The sequence below is a fragment of the Cnephaeus nilssonii genome (genome assembly GCF_951640355.1).
Source record: "Cnephaeus nilssonii genome assembly, chromosome: 20".
NCBI classification, from domain to species: domain Eukaryota; kingdom Metazoa; phylum Chordata; class Mammalia; order Chiroptera; family Vespertilionidae; genus Cnephaeus; species Cnephaeus nilssonii.
Window position 1 is genome coordinate 36,095,928 of NC_137091.1, and position 14,494 is coordinate 36,110,421.

Consider the following 14,494-nt stretch of genomic DNA (forward strand, 5'->3'; position numbering starts at 1 on the left):
AAAAAAATTGACAAATTAGTTTACCTGTTTTATATAGGCATGTTTGTGTAATTAAAATTAAATATGCATGAAAAGTTTAATTTCACAGAAAAGTTTTCTATGAGTATTACTGTGATTTTAAATTTATACTGAATAGGTCTAGTAAATGAGTACATTCACCAATCACTGAGAATAAACAAACCTACATGGCTAGGGCGTGGCTTAGCACACATTAGAACATCAACCAGCTTGCATTAAAACTGCTACAGATACCCAGCTAGTGTGGCTAATGGATTGAGCATCATCCCATGGACCAAGAGGTCCTGGGTTTGATTCCTGGTCAGGGCACATGCCCGGGTTTTGGGCTCGATCCCCACTAGGGGGTGTGCAGGAGGCAGCTAATCAATGTGTCTCTCTCATTGATGTTTCTGTCTCTCCCTCTCACTTCCTCTCTGAAATCAATAAAAAATATATATATTTTTAAAAACCTGTTACAGAAAGTCACACCACATAACAGAACCAATTAACAATTACTGCTCATGATACAATGTGATTGCATGCTAATCATTCACTGAACATTGTTTATTTATGAGTGGTGACTCTTGGATGTGAATATGTAGCCTAAGTTATAGATATGTAATATTTATTTAAGTTGGCAAAATTGCTACGATTTTTTCCAATGTAATGGCCAACACAGATCTAACCAAGGGCTAGCAAACTTTTTCTTAATGGGTCAGATTGACGAGTAGGTCACAGTTTGATTCCTTTTCAGGACTCATACCTGAGTTGTGGGCTCCATTCCAAAGAGGGGGCATGCAGGAGGCAGCCAGCCAGTGATTCTCTATCATTACTGATGTTTCTCTTTCTCCCTCTCCCTTCCTCTCTCTGAAATCAATAAAACCATATTTTAAAAAATAAAGGTTCAGATTGTAAGTATTCGGGTTGTAGACAAGGTGGTCTCTGTTGCAACTACTCACTTCTGCCATTGTAGCTTAAAAAGTAGCCATATACATTATATAAATAAATAAATAACTCTGGCTATGTTCCAATAAAACTTTACTTATAAAAATTGTTGCAGTGCTGCAGGTTTAGTTCGCCTACCCCTTAGAATTTTTCCTTTGACATGTTAATCTAATCCTGTCAACTGTACTTAAGTATGAATATTTCCCATACTTTATACTTTATGCTGTGTAATACTCTTACACTGTGTGTATACAGAGCATGTGTATTAGTGTGTGTGTGTGTGTGTGTGTGTGTGTGTGTGTGATTAGAGTCATCTTATAACAAAGGAGAGAAGACTAAGTTATGTGTATATTTAGCAAGCTCCCCTTTGTAATTCCTACCTATGGCAATGCTTGCAAACCAATGGCCTACTTTCTGCCTTCATCTTACTATGTGATCTCTTTTCACTCTTCTAGTCCATTTTTTAAAAATATGATTTAATTCTTCCATTTTAATTGAAGTTTTATTTCTCCCAAACAAGAAAACTGTGAGTGATTGCTTTCATATTTTCTTTCAGTCCTGGGATCAAGATGTGAAACCAAGAAATTATTTCTGAAGAAGGAAATTAATGAAATAGAATCAGCCCAGTGGGAGATAATGGGAAGACTTACAAGACATGACCTTCAGTGCTCTACTTTCAGAGATAATTGGGAATGTAATGACCAGTTTGAGAAACAACATGGCTCTCAGGAGGGAAATTTTAATCAACCAATATATACCCATGAAAGCATGCCCACTTTTAATCAGCATCCATCCTTTATATTACAGCAAATCATTCATAATAAAGAGAAATACTGTGCCACTAAAGAATATAGGAAAACCTTTAGACATGACTCACAGCTTACTACACATCATATTATTCATACCATTGAGAAACCCTATGAATGTAAAGAATGTGGAAAGGCCTTCAGACATCCCTCAAGACTCCGCCATCATCAGAAAATTTATACTGGCAAGAAACCCTTTGAATGTCAAGAATGTGGAAAAACCTTTATTTATGGCTCAGACCTTACTCGACATCAGAGAATTCACACTGGTGAGAAGCCCTATGCATGTAAAGAATGTGGGAAGGCCTTTAGTAGTGGCTCAAACTTCACTAGACATCAGAGAATTCACACTGGTGAGAAGCCCTATGAATGTAAAGAATGTGGGAAGGCCTTTAGTAGTGGCTCAAACTTTACTCAACATCAGAGAATTCACACAGGGGAGAAACCCTATGAATGTAAGGAATGTGGCAATGCCTTCAGTCAGAGTTCACAACTTATTAAACATCAGAGAATCCATACAGGTGAGAAACCCTATGAATGTAAGGAATGTGAAAAGGCTTTTCGTTCTGGTTCAGACCTTACTCGACACCAGAGAATTCATACTGGTGAGAAACCCTATGAATGTAAGATATGTGGGAAAGCCTATTCTCAGAGTTCACAACTTATTATTCATCAGAGAATTCATACTGGTGAGAAACCCTATGAATATAGGGAATGTGGAAAGACCTTTAATTATGGCTCACAACTTATTCAACATCAAAATTTGTACTGGTGAAAAACAACAGAATATATGAATTGTGTGAAGGCTTTTAATTATAGCTCAAAACTATTCAACATCAGAGAATTAATCTTGATAATAATCCTTCTAAATAGGGCAATGTATAAACATGTTATTTGTTGACTACAGCTTATTTATCCCAAGAAAAATGAAGGAAAACATCCCTAAGTAGAATATATTTTGGAAGCTCTTTAATAAAATTTGTATTTCTCTTGACATCAGATAATTCAACCTAGCATGTATTGAAAATGACAGAGCTTTTGACACCTTTATAACCTTAAACATCAGAGATTTGTGCTGAAATGTAATCCTGTGATTTTCATATTCCTCCCTAATTTGTCTATAGTTATTATATTCTTGATCTTAATTCATCTTAAATTTATATGACTGTAAAGTCCGTCTGTTTACGTCATGGTTTGTAAAATACCTTTATTTTTAAAATACCTTTAATAGCAGAGAAGTGGCCTCTTTATTTTTGAAGATGACTTACATTTTGCTTTTTACAAAATTTAGGCTTTCTTATTGTAAAAACATCCATGAACAATTTTGCATTTAGTAAATAGAGATCCTTTAATGGCTTCCTGGTGTTTCCTTGTGTTGCTCTAATGCCATTTTATTAAGCCCCTATTGATAGACATTATCATTTCTTCCAGAGTTTTTGCCATCATACACAGTGCCCTGATGGACATTATCCCTTGGTATATATTTTTATCATATCTTTTATTTAATTGCAGAAATAATGCATGAATATATTTTCCTTATAAAGATTTAGTCCTAGCTCATTTGGCCCAGTAGATAGAGCATTGGCCTGTGGACTGAAGAGTCTCAGGTTCAATTCTGGACAAGGGCACATGCCCAAGTTTTGGGCTCGATCCTTGGTTGGGGGCGTGCAAGAGGTAGCCAATCAATGATTCCTTCTCATCATTGATGTTTCTATCTCTCCCTCTCTCTGAAATCAATAAAAAATATTTTAAAAAAGATTTAAACATTACAAATAAGAACCTTCACCACTATCCTTATACCCATTTTTCTTCCCAAAGGATAGTTGTTATCTGTTTAGTATTTATCCTTCCTGAGGACTTTTCTATTTTATACATGTATATCTCCATAGAAATTATAAAATGGGGGTAATTGTAATACCTACCTCATAATTTTGTGTAAGGGTCAAATAAGACAAAGTGTTTAAAAGAATGCATGTCATAAATACTGACGTTAGTCATTGTTATGCTCATTGTTGTCATTAGTATTATTTGTTGAAAGGCAACTATTTCTGAAGACCTTACTCAACATCGGGCAAGATATGTAATTGAAGTTGAGAGTAATGAATTAAGAAAATTTTCTATCATTTACTTCTTAGGGAACATAAAATAATCTTGGGATTTGGTGGGGAAAGTAGTGTGTGTAATGTGCAGGGAGGACCTTATTCAGACAGGTATCCTTTTAACTACTTACAATATCTAATATTAAAATAGTGTTGTAATGTACCCATGAATCACACAAGGACGCCTCAAGAAGTCGAATCAAGGAACCACAATTCATAAGCCGGCGACTATGAGGGGGCAAATGCTCTCCAAATCTCGTAGTGCTCCCTTGGCCAAAACATCAGACTTATATAGGCAAGTATCACAAAGTTATTGATTACATCTCAAGGTTTGGAATGAGGAACCTGGTTTGCAAAAAGCAGTTACATAAGCTAAATTGAGCAAGTTATCTACAAAGATTAATTTTAGTTTTGGGTCTTGGAACCACTCAGTCAACAGAAATTCATTATCTGGAGCCACTGAGGCAATTCAGACTAATTGTGTTGTCCTGGACTCCAGATGCAGAGGAATGTGTTTTGAAAGACCAGTAAGATCACAATCAATGGGATATTCAAACCACAATCAATGGAGTATTCAATTGAATGGGATAACATATAAGTTCAGAAAATCAAAATAACTTTTGTATTATTTTAGCAAGCAAATAATTACAGAAGCCAAATCAGCAGGGTTAAAATATTAAACAGCAATTTTTACCCAAGCATGGTTGCTACCATGCTTCAATAGGATATAGACAAAACACTTCTGAAGAAAAAGTATGAAAAAACAAACAGCATTAAGTTTGAAAAAAAGGACTAACTATATATGCATATAGGTAGAGACACATTAGAGTTACTGATTTAAAATGCTGTACTGAATACTATGCTGCTTTCTAATACATTTGAAAAACCTAAACAAAATTATTTTGTAGGAAAATAAAAATTACCAGTGTTGACTCAGAAAATCAGAACTCTTGGAAGATTCTCTTACAAACACAGGAAAATGGAAATTTTATCTGAATACAGTAGCTATTAATTGACAAAGCACCAAACCCAATTTTTTTTTTCCAGGCAAAACGTTACCAAGTGGTCAAGGAATTGTTATATAGAAGTAGACATGTCATAAAAACGTTAACAATCTTGATATTAGAAGTGCATTAGAAGGATACAAAAAGGAAGCCTCATTTTCCAGTATCACCCATGAAGTTGTTGCATGCAATCTAAAGAAATTAGCAAACTGTGTATCAAAAGAATAACAAATGAACCTGATTGGGACAATAGTTAAGAAGGATGCCCAATGACCAGTTCCAGCTAATAAATGCTGTGAGGAAAATCAGGCCCCATTGGCCAGCTCTTCTGACTTCAAGAGCACCCAGATCTACATATTTTTAAGTGTGTGCTGGCTCTTGATTTTTAAATGGCAGCTCAGATTTAAAATAAACCATGGAACCAACAAAGATATACCAGTATAAACTCTGCAAGTGGTCCATGGGTTACTTTTCTGGGCACTAGAGCAGTGAGTGTGCTAAAGGCTTGAAAGAGGAGCTTTTAAATGCCTTGCCACCAAGGAAATATAAGGGGGGAGTACAACTAAGATAATTTACCTGGAATTTCTTAGATGTGAACAGTGGTTAAAAATACTGTTCAGATAAAGTAGCTAACCTCTGAGTGTAAATTCTTTTTAAAAAACTGCATCAGCCTCAATATTTTCCACATTTTAAAAATTTATTCTATGTCAGTTACATAGAATATACACTCATGTGCCACTTAACTGACAGGGATGTGTTCTTAGAAATATATTGTTAGATAATTTTATTGTTATGCAAATATAAGTTCTACTTACACAAACCTGAATGGTATTCCATACCCCACATCTGGCTACATGGCATACCACTGTTGTATATATACAGTCAGTTGTTGACTGAAACATCATTATTTTATGTTTTATATACCTTTTCTAAGTTATATATGTATACACACACAACTGAAAAAACAACAACAAAGAGATAAACTCTCAAGAGAAAAAATAGCCAGACCATCACAATTTTGCACTAGCAACAAATGTGTCACTGGAATTATGTATTGTGTTGTAGACCAAGGATCAGCAAACTTTCCATAAAGGGCCAGATAGTATACATTTTAGCTGTTGTGGACCATTGAAATGAGAAATATCCCATATGTTAGTTTTGTTTAGATTTAACCTAGTGTTTTGAGTTGGACCTATCTTTCCTGTGCCTCAATTTTCATGCTCATCAAGCAGTTTCCTACATTGTATGGATATCATTCTGTGAAAGGAAAACCACATACCCAAAGTTATAAGTCTGTCCTTTCATTCCCTGCTACCTCTTTCCTTAGATACCATATTAAAGGGTTTATCTGTTTTAATATTGAGTTACTTTATTTGCAGACATTTCTTAAAATCAATTTGAGAAAAGTGGAGAAAAATATCTGCAAATGGGAGAATTATTAGACACTACTTTGTTCTAAAGTTTTACATTACTACCAAAATGAGAATTTTGACATGAAATTTCATATTCTTTGTTAGTATATTTTAAGTCATTTATTAAGTTCCTCATCTAAAATTACAGAGGTAATGCTTTTGCACCCAAACCAATGAAATAATGACAATAAAATTTAAAAAATAAATATCTCCATCCTCTCCATTCTTCACCCTCTTTCCCTCTGTGCATTTCCTTTGAATAATGTCTAAACCTTGTGTATATCCCCCATATATTTCTTTGAACTTAAACATTAACAAGCAAATTACTTTAATATATTTTTGCAAAAATTGATATGTTATACATTTATCTATAATTTACTTTTTTAACATTCACCTATATATTTTGGATTTTCCTTCAAGGCAATTGATGATTTGATGATTACAGTATATTTCACAGTATGCTTGTACCTATTCTATTCCCCAATTATGATATTTCAGTTTGCTTCCTGTTTGTAATTTAAAAGTAGTGCTGCAATAAACGTTCTTATATTTTTGTCTTTTTTATTTTTATAAAATAAGTCTCCCAAACCATTTCTAGAGTTTTCTGTTTCATAGGAAGGCCTTGCTTATAGAAAATTTTAGAGGGCAAGTGGATAAAGGAAAAGTGTAGTTTTTCATGTGTGCTTATGTGGGTGTGTATACACACATATAGACTTAACATTTTAATCCATCTGGAATTAATTATTCTATATGGTCTGACACAGGACCATATACAGCTTTATATTCATAAATAAAGTCAATTATCTCAGAACCAATTATTAAACTATTCATCTTCTGAATTAAAATATTATTTATCATATATTAAATGCTCATCTTCAGACCTAGTTCTGTGCTCTTTTTTCCAGCAATCTTTGAATTACAATATTCAGTAACATTATTTGGAAATAAAGAGCTATGTTATTAATATACAGATTTGTAAATAAAAACAAATGTGTCTTCATTAGAATTTTAAAATTATTTTACCCACTTCCAATAAAAGACTCCTTGGGATTATATTTTGACTATTACTCATTTTATTTTATTTTTGTTTGTTTTTTTGTCCTTTTAAAAAAATCTTTATTATTCAGATTATTACAGTTGTTCCTCTTTTTTCCCCCATAGCTCCCCTCCACCCAGTTCCCACCCCACTCCACCCCATGCCCTTACCCCACCCCCCACTGTCCTCATCCATAGGTGTATGATTTTTGTCCAGTCTCTTCCCGCACCCCTCACTCCCCTTTCCCCCCGTAGGATTATAGGTCCACGCCCTTTCTATGCCCCTGACTCTATTATATTCACCAGTTTATTCTGTTTCTCAGATTTTTAATTCACTTGATTTTTAGGTTCACTTGTTGATAGATATGTATTTGTTGTTCATAATTTTTTTCTTTACCTTTTTCTTCTTCTTCCTCTACTTAAAGAATACCTTTCAGCATTTCATATAATACTGGTTTGGCGGTGATGAACTCCTTTAGCTTTTTCTTATCTGAGAAGCTCTTTATCTGACCTTCCATTCTGAATGATAGCTTTGCTGGGTAGAGTAATCTTGGTTGTAGGTTACTGCTATTCATCACTTTGAATATTTCCTGCCACTCCCGTCTGGCCTGCATAGTTTCTGTTGAAAAATCAGCTAAAGTTGTATGGGTGCTCCCTTGTAGGTAACTAACTGTTTTTCTCTTGCTGCTTTTAATATTCTCTTTGTCTTTTGCTCTTGGCATTTTAATTATGATGTGTCTTGGTGTGGTCCTCTTTGGATTCCTCTTGTTTGGAGTTCTCTGCACTTCCTGGAATTGTAAGTCTATTTTTTTCACCAGGTGGGGGAAGTTTTCAGTCATTATTTCTTCAAATAGGTTTTCAGCATCTTGCTCTCTCTCTTCTTCTGACATCCCCATAATTCAGATGTGGTACACTTGAAGCGGTCCCAGAGGCTCCTTACACTATCTTCATATTTTTGGATATCTTCATATCGTTTTTCCTTTTGCTTTTCCGGTTGGGTGTTTTTTGCTTCTTTGTATTTCAAATCTTTGACTTGATTCTTGCAGTCCTCTAGTCTGCTGTTGGAGCTCTGTATATTATTTTTTATTTCAGTCAGTGTATGTTTAATTTCTAGTTGGTCCTTTTTCATATCCTTGAGGGTCTCACTAAATTTATTGGCCTTTTCTAGAAAATTCTTGAAAAACCTTATAAAGGTTTTGAACTCTATATCCAGTCATTTGCTTTCCTCCATTTCTTTCATTTGTGACCTCTTTGTTTGTCTCTGCATTTTGGCCGCTTCCCTGAGTTAATAGAGAAGCTTTGTGTGCTAGGTGTCCTATAGGGCCCAGTGGCTCAGCCTCCCCAGTTACCTAAGGTGGACACTCGGTGCACCCTTTGTGGGCTGTGTGTACACTCTTGTTGTAGTTAAGCCTTGATTATTGTTGGTATCACTGGGAGGAATTGACCTCCAGGCCAGTTGGCTGTGAGGATCAGCTGTGTCTACAATGGGAGAACTTCTGTGCTGGAGACACCCTTATGAGACAAGACTTGCTTCAGTGGGGCTTTGGTGCTCACTGAGTCTGCCCCCTGAGTGTGTCCCTTATGGATCTGAGGAGTTGTAATCTGGATGGTCCTATTCTGACCCCTGGGTACACTGGCTCTTGGAACTCCAAGGAGGTGCTAATTTAGTCTCTGCCTGAGGCCACCTAGCAGGAGCTACAGAGAGATCTGCAGATTCCTCTTCTTTGTTTGGGTTTTGGAGGTGCACAGATGAGGCCCAGCTGTGAAGCAATGCAAGTTGCTGTGGGGCCTTGAGCCTTCTTTTGGATGTTCTGCGTCTCAATGATTCAGCTGCAGTTTGTTAGGTAAGTTTAGAATTCAAAGGACCAGGCCATTCATATACAAAAGCCTCTGTGCTCAGCTTGGATGGGGCAGAGTCTCAGGGCGGAGCAAACAACAATGGCTTTGTGGGGCAGGATCTCAGGGCAGAGCAAACAGCAATGGCTTCCCGTCAGCCCTGCCCTAAGAGGCCCCTGAGTCTCAGTGTCCCATGGTGACCACTGCAAGCACCTCTGAGAGAAAGCCGTCCTCGAGTTTTGCCTGCTGCCAGACAGTCCAGTTTCTCCCTGTATGAGTCTGGGTCCCCAGAGTCTTGCCTGGAACTGGAATTCAGAGCATTTGGGAGCTTTTGTCTCCCTCCCGATTGAGAAAGCCAGCTGCGTAATCTGTTGCCAGCCCTCTCCACATGCACGGCTCCGTATCTCTGCACTTCTGCAGCTCCTGTGAGTCTCAGTGTGCTTTTCTCTTTCCTTCTAGTTGTAGAATTTACACTCAGCCAGCCTTCCTGTGGTTCTGGATGATGTCTGTTTTGTCTTTTAGTTGTAGTTTTGAAATTGTTGTGCAAGGCAGCAGTTCAGGTGTTTACCTATGCTGCCATCTTGGCTTCTCCTTGCTTTCTCACTATTTCAATTGCTTTATAACAATACTAGAGGCCTCGTGCACAAAATTCATGCATGGGGGGACAGGTCCCCCTGCCCAGCCTGGACCCTCTCCAATCCAGGGCCCCTCAGGAGATATCCGACTACCAGTTTAGGCCCGATCCCCAGGATGGGTCCTAAACTGGCAGTTCGACATCCCTCTCACAATCCGGGACAACAGGCTCCTAACTGCTCACCTGCCTGCCTGCCTGATAACCCCTAACTGCCCCCCCCCCCCCCCGCTGTCCCATTCACTCCCAATTACCCCCCCCCCCCAGCCTGGTCACCTCTAACTGTCCCCACACTGGCATGGTCGCCCCTTACTGCCCCCTCTGCCAGCCTGGTTGTCCCCCACTGACCTGGTCACCCCTCACTGCCCCGCCCCCCGGCCTGGTCACCACCATCTGCCCCCCCTGCTGGCCTGATCGCCCCACACAGCCTGTTTGGTCATCCATATGGTTGTTTTGGTTGCGACGATCACTTAGGCTTTTATATATATAGATACCACTGAGCCTCAATCTATGTTTTGGTTTGCAAACTGTCTTTTAGGTATGTACACAATAAACTTTTACTAATTAATACTTCAGTGACTTCTGTTATTTTTGAACATTTGACATATGCCTACCCTGGTATTATTCATCTTCTAAAAATTTCTCTGCCTAATTTAAAAGGATTTATTTTAACTGACACCTTTGAGATATTTCTTCTTCTTTAAGTTGGTATGTTTATTAGCAATACATGTTTCTTTTATTAACTGCCTATTCATATCCTTTTAACATTGCTATGTTCAACTGGTTTGTATTGCTTTCTTTCATTGCATTAAATAATATATGAATACATTGTGTAAAGATACAAATAAATATAGTTGCACTTTCAAATAGTCTATGAAGTAACTAAGAGAATGCCTTGACCTGGCAGTCCTAAAGAGCACTTCACACTCAGAAGCCTACTCATGGCAGTAATAATGATGGAGAGTGTGACATTGTGATTTATAATAAAAACTAGAGGTCCGATGCACGAAATTCGTGCATGGTGCTCAGCCCTCGCAGCCTTGGGTGGCCCTCACAACCCGGCTTCATCCAGAAGGTCGTCCGGATGGTCATTCTGCTGTTCTATCTTATTAGCATATTAGCTCTTTATTATATAGGACTAGAGGCCTGGTGCATGAAATTCGTGCACAGAGGGGGGTGTCCCTCAGCCCAGCCTGTACCCTATCCAATCTGGGACCCCTCAAGGGATGTCCAGTGGGATCGGGCCTAAAAGGGCAGTCAGACATCCCTCTCACAATCCAGGACTGCTGGTCCCAACTGCTCGCCTGCCTGCCTTCCTGATTGCCCCTAACCGCTTCTGCCTGCCAGCCTGATCACCCCCTAACCACTCCACTGCCAGCCTGATTGATGCCTAACTGCTCCCCTGCCTGCCTGTTTGCCCCCAACTTCCCTCCTCTGCCGTCCTGGTCACCCCTAACTGCCCTCCCCTGCAGGGTTGATCGCCTCCAACTGCCCTCCCTTGCAGGCCTGGTGCCTCCCAACCGCCCTTCCCTGCTGGCCATCTTTTGGTGGCCATCTTGTGTCCACATGGGGGCAGGATCTTTGACCACATGGGGCAGCCATATTGTGTGTTGGAGTGGTGGTCAGGATAGAGGCCTGGTGCAGGGGTGGGGGCCAGCTGGTTTGCCCTTAAGGGTGTCCCGGATCAGGATGGGGGTTCCCTTGGAGCGTGGGGCAGCCTGAGCAAGGGGCCTGTGGTGGTTTGCAGGCCAGCCACACCCCCTGGCGACCCAAGTGGAGGCCCTGGTATCTGGGGTTTATTTACCTTCTACAATTGAAACTTTGTAGCCTGGAGCGGAGCCAAGCCTTCTGCTTGCTGCATGGCAGCAGCCATTTCCGTTGGGGTTAATTCACCTTCTATAATTGAAACTTTGTAGCCTGGAGTGGAGGCCTAGGCCAGCCAGGGCAGGTGGAAAGCTTGGCTTCCTCCGTTGCCGGGGGCAACCCTGGCCTGCTCTCTCCAGCTCCTTGGCTGCCACCATTTCTGTTTGGATTTGTTTACCTTCTATAATTGAAACTTTGTAGCTTGAGTGGAAGCTTAGGCCTGCAAGGGCAGGCGGAAAGCTTGGCTTCTTCCATTGCCTAGGAAACCTTGCTCTCTGTGGCTGTAGCCATCTTGGTTGGGGTTATTTGCATATCTGCTCCTGATTGGATGGTGGGTGTGGCTTGTGGGCATGGCTTGTGGTGTAGCGGAATTAAGGTCAATTTGCATATTACTCTTTTATTAGGTAGGATTATATTTGGTCTTCCCTACTATTTCTGACACAGAGTTTCTAAAACCCTTGGAATTTCCTATGATGAGAGTGATCATGGTTTCTCATGCTATCTTAATGAGATGACTACTGGAACACTTAAGGATGGGGGCTGGTTGCCAGGAAAATCAACCATGTGATTAGAAGGTTGGCACTTTCAGTCCCAACTGACTGACCTTCAGAGAGGAGAGAAGAGCAGAAGGTTGGTTCAATTGCTAATGACCAATGATTTGGCCAATCATGCCTAAGAAATGAAACCTTCATAAAAACCCAAAAGGATAAGGCTCCGAGAGCTTCTGGGTTGGTGAATATGTGGAGATTCAGAGAGAGTGGCATATTGGAGAGGGCATGGAGCTTTCCCCATGCCTTTCCCTATGCATTTCTTCCATGTGGCTCTTTCTAAGTTATATGCTATATAATAAAAGCCTAATATGCAAATTGGCCATCACTCCAACACACAAGATTGCTGCCCCCATGTGGTCAAAGATGGCCACCTCCATGTGGACACAAGTTGGCCTCCACAAGATGGCCAGCAGGGGAGGGCAGTTGTGGGTGATCAGGCCAGCAGGGGAGGGCAGTTGGGAAGGACCAGGCCTGCAAGGGAGGGCAGTTGGGGGCGATCAGGCCTGCAGGGGAGGGCAATTAGGGGTGACCGGGACGGCAGAGGAGGGCAGTTGGGGGGGACCAGGCCTACAGGGAAGAGCAGTTGGGGGGACCAGGCCTGCAGGGGAAGGCAGTTAGGGGTGACCAGGCCAGCAGGGGAGGGCAGTTTGGGGCAATTGGGCTGGCAGGGGAGCAGTTAGGCATCAATCAGGCTGGCAGGGGAGTGGTTAGGGGTGATCAGGCTGTCAGGCAGAAGCGGTTAGGGGCAATCAGGCAGGCAGGCAGAGTGGTTAGGGGCAAAATCAGGTAGGCAGACGGCCCCTTGCAGGGCTGGCCCCGCCCCCCATCAAAGAAAGAGGGAGGCCCAGGACAGCCCAGCCATTGCACCCCACGGAAGGCCACAGGTGGCAGGGGAGGGGGAGCAGCGCTGCACAGATGGCAAGCAGTAGCAGTGGCGGGGGTGGGCCCAGTTGCCTGCAGCCCACGGAAGGAAAGTCCCAATAGGCCCTGATCTCAGGCTAGGCCTAGGGACCTTATCTGAGGGGTCCTGGATTGTGAGAGTGTGCAGGCCGGGCTGAGGGACCCCCCGAGTGCACAAATTTTCATGCACCGGGCCTCTATAATAATAAAAGTGTAATATGCAAATTGACTAAATGACTAAACAATAGAATGACCGTCCAGACGACCTTTCAGATGACCACATTATGATACCCACTGGTGCCAGGCCAGCCAAGGAGGGTGTGATGTGATTGGTCGAAGGCCTGGCCATCGCCCCATCATCACCCTGCAAAGGGAGGCCCAGGACACTGGCCAGTGGGGCGATTGATCAATTGGGGGGCTCCATGATGGCCCTAAAGAGGGAAGCCCAGGCCACCGACCAGTGGGCTGCGGTGGTGGGCGGGGCCTCCCTCTGTTGGGCGCAATCAATCGCATGATTGCCCTGCAGAGGGAGGCCTAGACCACTGGCCAGTGGGGTGATCAATTGGGGGGGCTCCACAATTGCCCCAAAGAGGGAGACCCAGGCTACCCCGCGGTGGTGCTGTGGTGGGTGGGTGGGACCTACCCCTTTGGGGCAATTGATTGCAGGGCTCCCAGACTGTGAGAGGGCACAGGCCAGACTGGGGAACACCCCCACCCCCAAAGTGGGCCTCTAGTGTGTAAATAAGAAGTCAGGGCTCCTAGGGTTCTGGGGTTCCACAGAACATGGCTAACTGTTCTCTCATTCTCCAGCCACTGTAATTTTAATTTAGAACACGGAGCCTGCAATTTGGATATGCGCCCTGACCAGGAATAAAAACCATAGACCTTTTTTTTAGATCCTCACCAGAGGATATTTTCCCATTGATTTATTTTTTATTTTTTATTTTTTAGAGAGAGAAAATGTAAAGGAGGGAATGGGGGGTGGGGGAGAGAGAGAGAGAGAGAGAGAGAGAGAGAGAGAGAGAGAGAGAGAGAGAGAGAGAGAAACATTGATGTTGCCTCCCAAACACACCCTGATCTGGGCTGGGGATGGAGCCTGCAACCAAGGTACGTGCTCTTTACCAGGAATGGTACAGGGATCCTTGGGTCCACAGGCTGATACTCTAACCACTGAGAAAATCGGTGAGGGCCAAAATTGTCAACCTTTTGATGCATGGGATGAGGCTCGACCAACTAAGCCAAGGTCCTGTTGTTTCTTTTTGTTGTTGCTGTTAATCTTCACATGAGGATACTTTTTCCATTGGTTTTTAGAGAGAGTGGGAGGGAAGATGGGAGGAGGGGAGAGGGAGCAAGGGAGAGAGAAACATCAATTCATTGATTGTTTGCCTCCCATACACGCCTCGACCGGACCAGAG

At 41.6% G+C, this 14,494-nt stretch overlaps 1 protein-coding gene across 4 annotated transcripts in view; it reads left to right on the plus strand.

Moving 5' to 3' along the window:
* Positions 1-7,271, plus strand: part of LOC307116239 (uncharacterized protein) — a 29,291-nt gene extending 22,020 nt beyond the window's left edge. For all 4 annotated transcript variants that reach the window (XM_079800003.1, XM_079800004.1, XM_079800005.1 and 1 more), the window contains one exon: positions 1,499-7,271. In XM_079800003.1, the coding sequence (XP_079656129.1) occupies positions 1,499-2,523 (1,025 nt within the window). In that variant the 3' untranslated portion in view covers positions 2,524-7,271. The remainder of the gene's footprint in view (positions 1-1,498) is intronic.
* Positions 7,272-14,494: the final 7,223 nt, after the last annotated feature.